At 34.2% G+C, this 6,427-nt stretch overlaps 1 protein-coding gene and 2 long non-coding RNA genes across 3 annotated transcripts; all 3 read left to right on the top strand.

Moving 5' to 3' along the window:
* Positions 1–281: 281 nt before the first annotated feature.
* Positions 282–1,522, top strand: LOC107560659 (complement factor B-like). Its single transcript, XM_016244895.1, has 4 exons — positions 282–376; positions 590–719; positions 879–928; positions 1,089–1,522. Exons 1-4 carry the CDS (start codon positions 287–289, stop codon positions 1,257–1,259), a joined length of 441 nt encoding a protein of 146 aa, XP_016100381.1. The 5' UTR covers positions 282–286; the 3' UTR covers positions 1,260–1,522.
* A 2,013-nt stretch (positions 1,523–3,535) lies between these two features.
* Positions 3,536–4,155, top strand: LOC107560661 (uncharacterized). Its single transcript, XR_001605754.1, has 3 exons — positions 3,536–3,665; positions 3,935–4,011; positions 4,110–4,155. It is a non-coding gene; the product is annotated as an uncharacterized lncRNA (long non-coding RNA).
* An 882-nt stretch (positions 4,156–5,037) lies between these two features.
* LOC107560660 (uncharacterized) lies at positions 5,038–5,698 on the top strand. Its single transcript, XR_001605753.1, has 3 exons — positions 5,038–5,208; positions 5,478–5,554; positions 5,653–5,698. It is a non-coding gene; the product is annotated as an uncharacterized lncRNA (long non-coding RNA).
* The last annotated feature ends 729 nt before the right edge of the window (positions 5,699–6,427 follow it).

Raw genomic sequence — 6,427 nt, 5'->3', positions numbered from 1 at the left:
TCTGGTGGTGAATGAATGGAAGTCCATGGACAGGATTCGTGACAATGCCTGTATATAAACGATAAACTTACCTTTCAGATAAATCTCTTTGAATTCTGCTTTATCTGTTATCAGTTATTAAGTTATTCTACTAAATTGTCAAAATACAATTTTAAATAGAACAGTTGATATAATGTTTTACATTAATGAGTGGCAATACAAAATATTATATAAAAAAAACTTGCATTGCTAAAATACAACATATATTTTATTTACATTTAACTATGTTTTTACAGAGGAAGAGCTAATGAGTGCAGAAACTGTGAAAGCTTCTTTCATGTCGGTCATGGGAAAAAGCATTGAGAAGAAACAAATCACAATCAAGCAGGGAAAATGGGTAATGATATGTTGTATAGTGGACACTGTCTTGCTCTCTTTTTATTTGTATTAATTTGTGGTTTCATTAGTGTGGTTTCATATCACGGCTTGATTTTTTAGTAATGGAACTCAAAGGAGTAATGAACATAAGCAAAAAGCCTAATTAAATGCATGCTTTGCTCAACAGTTCTGAATTTCTTTTGTCTAAAATTGATATGTCCCTTTTCTTCAGCGGGATGCTTGTGTTGAAGATGCCAAAAAAGCTGACGGAATTACTGCGAAAAATGCTAAAGATATCGTTACAGATAATTTTCTGTGCAGCGGTGGTATTGAACCTAATGTAGATGATATTGCCTGCAAAGGTGAGTTTGGATTTTTGAAAAGGGACATACTATTTGGCAGTAATCTACCATGATACTATTAGAATCATCATAAAATGTCATATCCTTAATGTCCCTATTCTTAATAAATTGAATTTGCTAAAAGATCTGAACTCAGAATGTTGTGCATGTCATCAACAGGTGACTCTGGTGGGGCCACTTTTGTGGTTCCTGGTAATCGAATGGTGCAGGTGTGTTTTTGAATCACTTCTCATGTTTGCTTAATTCCTTTTAACAGTACACTGAGCCATTTCAAATAATATGCATCATTCTTCAGAAGACTAAATTCTTGTTATTCATGTCTAATTTGAGAGATGTTTGTTTTAATAATATCTGAATAATCTTGAACAGGTGGGTATTGTCAGCTGGGGAGTGAAGGACCTGTGCAAGAACACCAGGAAGCCTAAGTCTGATTCACACACTAGAGATTACCATACAAGTCTTTTCAGTCCGGAAGTACGCAAATTCCTTAAACGCTACCTTGGAGATGAGAAATTGGGAGCCCCTCTTACGTTTCTGTGAACATTATGTTTTTTTATGTATTTGCCTGATCAGAAACATTGTGTACATCTCTCAGTTGACTAAAAATTGCTTTTTTATGGCTTTGGAATTTGTAAGAAATGTGACACAGTAAAAACAAAATTGGGAAATAATAAAAAAGGAATTTTATATGCAGCCTATATGTTTTTTTTTTAATCCTTTTAAGTATTAACTTTTTATCCAGTGCAAGTAATCAAATGTGGTTAATTAACGTATTCGATACAATCATAAACAGCACTTTTCATGAGTGGGGTACAAAATAAATTTTGATACTTAATTTCATTTGATTTCATTGTTTTGTATGTATTATACAATAATAATAGGGTTATTATACAAATATGCAAATATATAATGTTTTTCTATGTTTTGTCTCTCTAGTCCTTATTTGATAAAAAAAATACAGTAATATTGTGAAATATTATTACAATATGACTATATATAATTAATGTTTTTTACTTGAGGGTCATTCCACGAAATCGGTGCCTTTTTAAGAACATCCTAATTTTGGAGGGTGACCACATACCAGTTAAGAAAATATAAATATTTTTACAAGAGAGATGTTAAAAAATAGTGATGTCCAAAATAAAATATAGTTAAAGTTACAATGGAAAAACCTGGAAGGCTGTATCAAATATCATTTTTACAATTTTTATGAAATTGATGATAGAAATAGGATTGACAGAGTAGCATGGATGACAGGACACACATTCTTCAGCACACTGCGCATATTAGTTTAAAATACTGTAAAGTTTTACCATTTTAAATTGCATTATATTGTTTTGCACTTACTTGGCATAGTTGTATGACAATAGTAAAATCAATTTTTGATTTTGAAAACAGTCATTGTTGATTTAACACATTACATTTCTAAGAGATCTGGTTCAATTATTAGGCAAGGAAGATGGTCAGATCTATAACCTCATCTGAAACTATACCAAGTTCTTGATGCTGAAATTGGGTTTCACTTTCTTGAACACTGCAAGACTGGGGTGAGAGTCTGTAGTCACCGTGCTGCTCTTATTTGTAATTGAATTAACATGGATGCATTATTAACAATGAGTTATGGGGAAAACAATGAGTTCATTTTATCTTGGTCATTAACAACAATAATAGTAATAGTAACAATACAAATGATGCTAACTAAAAATTTAACTGATGCACATATGCCACTGAATGATATAGACATTAGCTCAATAATATAAAGAGTGTAATCTTTTAAATGTTTGAATTTTACAAAGACAATCTTTAAAGTGACACCTAATTTATGTCATCCCTGTTACCTACATATCAAAACCTGTTACTTTAAAAAGTAACAGGTTGACAGTAACAAGTTTGACGATTTCAAACAAATTGACTAATTGCTAGCTAATTCACAAAAGCACATGTTGTACACTTTGAAAGGGTGTTACTTGTAGATATTGATTATACTAAATGTAATAAATAATTGTTTAAATTTACATTTTAAAAATTGTAACAGTAATGACGCTGCATGATGCCCCCCTCAGTCAAGCCTCATAAATCATCAAAAATAGAGGCCAACAACCTTACCCTTGTTATCAAGATAAATGCTATTTAAATTATTTAAAATAATATTTAATTGACTTTTTTGATGAATAATATTGATGAAAGAATACACAATAGGCTATTAAGTTTTTTTTTAAATCGCAAATTTATTTGTTGTTATATTAATTCTATGTATGATTATTTTATTAGGGACACAAAAGACACTTATTTTGTAAGAATGATACTTGAATATATTTTTGAAAATGCAATTGCTGTTCCTGTGATGCAAAGCCAAATTTTCAGCATCATTACTTAAGTCTTCAGTGTCACATGATTCTTCAGAAATCATTCTATGCTAATTTGGTGCTTAATTCTTCTATTATTATTGGTGTTCAGTTATTAATAGTTCTTATTATTGTCAGAGTTGAAAACAGTTTTTTGCTGCTTCATGTGGAAAACATGTTTTTATTTTCAATTCTTCGGCGAATAGAAAGTTCATGGAACTCTGCATTTATTTAAAATAGAAATGTTAAATGCTGAATAAAATATAATTTTACACGAAACTTTTGAAGCAGAACAACTGTTTTCAACTCTTATAATAATAAGTGTGTCTTGAGCTCCAAACCAGCATGTTAGAATGATTCCAGAAGAAAATAAAATGTTATTTTAAAAAATACAGTGGTGTGAAAAAGTGTTGGCCCCCTTCCTGATTTTTTTGTATGTTTGTCATACTTTAATGTTTCAGGAACGAGGAAAGCCGAGCTGAGGATTACAGCAGACGGTCCAAGCAGTTTGATTATCTCAGCCTAAAATCATTAATAAAAAGCATTTTATATCAAATATCAAAACCGTCATGTCCTCTGGTTCCCAGGAGCTGAAAGACACGTGAGTAGCTATATGCTGATTTATGAGGCGTTCTCTCGAAAATATCGCGGTAAATAACGATTGGCGTTAGCATATTGATATAGTATATAATTTCCTTACAATGTAATAATTCATAAGTAAATCGTTTTATAATAGCAGTAGAGCTTATGCGGCACAGCAATACAACAGAGTTGAAGTGTTTTCAAAACCAGTGCATAGAAATGAATTCATATGCAGTGATGATTTTTAATATGGTCTGTTTGTAGTAAGTTTTTCCTGTGCTCTTGTAGTTCAGTGGCCAGCTCCAAATGGCTTGATGCTCACTATGACCCAGTCGCCAACCTATACACCTTTTCCTCTTGCATTGGTGAGTCACTGTTGCATGAACTTGCACGTTCACTTAGGGTTACATGTCCGCGGTTTCCACCAAACTCACTAGCTCATACTTGCTGTTATTTCCCACAGCTCTTTCAGATTTGCATGGAGATGGTGAGAATAAGGTGAGATGGTGTGAAGTCTGACAGTAATCAGTGTTGAGTACTACTGTAAGGTTAACCCTGTCTGGTTGAAATGTTTCAAAATGATAAACATTCGTAAAAGTAATCAAAAAGCAATCAAATGTAATCAGTTACATTACTTTAATAAAGTAATTGAAATAGTCACACTATTATTATGAAGGTAGAATGGCGTCAAAAAGATTTGCACACGCAGGGTAAGAGTTGTGGAAGTGTACATAAGACTGTAAGCGTCAATTAAATTTGCATGCGCAAGAGAAGCTTTGTGAAGGTGTAACTCGTGTTTCAAGCGCAAGAAAAAATTATTTGCAGCGTTTTACTGTTACTCGTAAGTGTAATTCATGTATTGTGAAACTGCAGCTTCATGCTAACGCAAAATAAATATGATCTGCATGCTTCTGACTTCCATTTTTCCGCGCGTACACTTTTGGCACGTTTTTTTCGCCAAAAGCACTCCAAGCCTGTGCTTTGCAAGCGAAAACAACAGTTTAAAGAACTGCAAAACGGATTGACTGCATAGAACCAATCTGAATGTGTAAAAAAACTAACTGTTGCAAATGTCTAAATGACTTGTTGTGCATGCGGGGCAAAAAGTTCCCGAAATAAACCGATATGTACAGCTCCGTCTTTCTTTTCTCAAACTGCATGTTGTGTTCACTTGTGTTATCTTTGACTAATATTTAAATTTGTTTGATGATCTGAAACATTAAAGTGTGACAAACATGCAAAAAAATAAGAAATCAGGAAGGGGACCAACACTTTTTCACACTACTGTACGTTTTATTGCTCTGACGATCCGTAAAAACATGGATCCCTTAAATTCGGAACTATTCGTTAAGATGAACAATTCCTGTCGGAAGTGTTTCGATGTAGCGCTCTTAAGCTCTCCCGCTGGAGTGGTTGCCACAGGAACGAGGAAAGCCGAGCTGAGGATTACAGCAGACGGTCCAAGCAGTTTGATTATCTCAGCCTAAAATCATTAATAAAAAGCATTTTATATCAAATATCAAAACCGTCATGTCCTCTGGTTCCCAGGAGCTGAAAGACACGTGAGTAGCTATATGCTGATTTATGAGGCGTTCTCTCGAAAATATCGCGGTAAATAACGATTGGCGTTAGCATATTGATATAGTATATAATTTCCTTACAATGTAATAATTCATAAGTAAATCATTTTATAATAGCAGTAGAGCTTATGCGGCACAGCAATACAACAGAGTTGAAGTGTTTTCAAAACCAGTGCATAGAAATGAATTCATATGCAGTGATGATTTTTAATATGGTCTGTTTGTAGTAAGTTTTTCCTGTGCTCTTGTAGTTCAGTGGCCAGCTCCAAATGGCTTGATGCTCACTATGACCCAGTCGCCAACCTATACACCTTTTCCTCTTGCATTGGTGAGTCACTGTTGCATGAACTTGCACGTTCACTTAGGGTTACATGTCCGCGGTTTCCACCAAACTCACTAGCTCATACTTGCTGTTATTTCCCACAGCTCTTTCAGATTTGCATGGAGATGGTGAGAATAAGGTGAGATGGTGTGAAGTCTGACAGTAATCAGTGTTGAGTACTACTGTAAGGTTAACCCTGTCTGGTTGAAATGTTTCAAAATGATAAACATTCGTAAAAGTAATCAAAAAGCAATCAAATGTAATCAGTTACATTACTTTAATAAAGTAATTGAAATAGTCACACTATTATTATGAAGGTAGAATGGCGTCAAAAAGATTTGCACACGCAGGGTAAGAGTTGTGGAAGTGTACATAAGACTGTAAGCGTCAATTAAATTTGCATGCGCAAGAGAAGCTTTGTGAAGGTGTAACTCGTGTTTCAAGCGCAAGAAAAAATTATTTGCAGCGTTTTACTGTTACTCGTAAGTGTAATTCATGTATTGTGAAACTGCAGCTTCATGCTAACGCAAAATAAATATGATCTACATGCTTCTGACTTCCATTTTTCCGCGCGTACACTTTTGGCACGTTTTTTTCGCCAAAAGCACTCCAAGCCTGTGCTTTGCAAGCGAAAACAACAGTTTAAAGAACTGCAAAACGGATTGACTGCATAGAACCAATCTGAATGTGTAAAAAAACTAACTGTTGCAAATGTCTAAATGACTTGTTGTGCATGCGGGGCAAAAAGTTCCCGAAATAAACCGATATGTACAGCTCCGTCTTTCTTTTCTCTGCGCTTACAATTTTGGCACTGTTCTCTCACTAACTGAGTTTTGCACGTGAGGGGGAGGGCGGGGCCACCTTCTTCTTGTAGCCAAT

The sequence above is a fragment of the Sinocyclocheilus grahami genome, unplaced genomic scaffold (assembly GCF_001515645.1).
Source record: "Sinocyclocheilus grahami isolate Dianchi unplaced genomic scaffold, SAMN03320097.WGS_v1.1 scaffold738.1, whole genome shotgun sequence".
NCBI lineage: Eukaryota > Metazoa > Chordata > Actinopteri > Cypriniformes > Cyprinidae > Sinocyclocheilus > Sinocyclocheilus grahami.
Note: the sequence above shows the minus strand (reverse complement) of the source record. Positions and strands in the feature narration are given on the sequence as shown.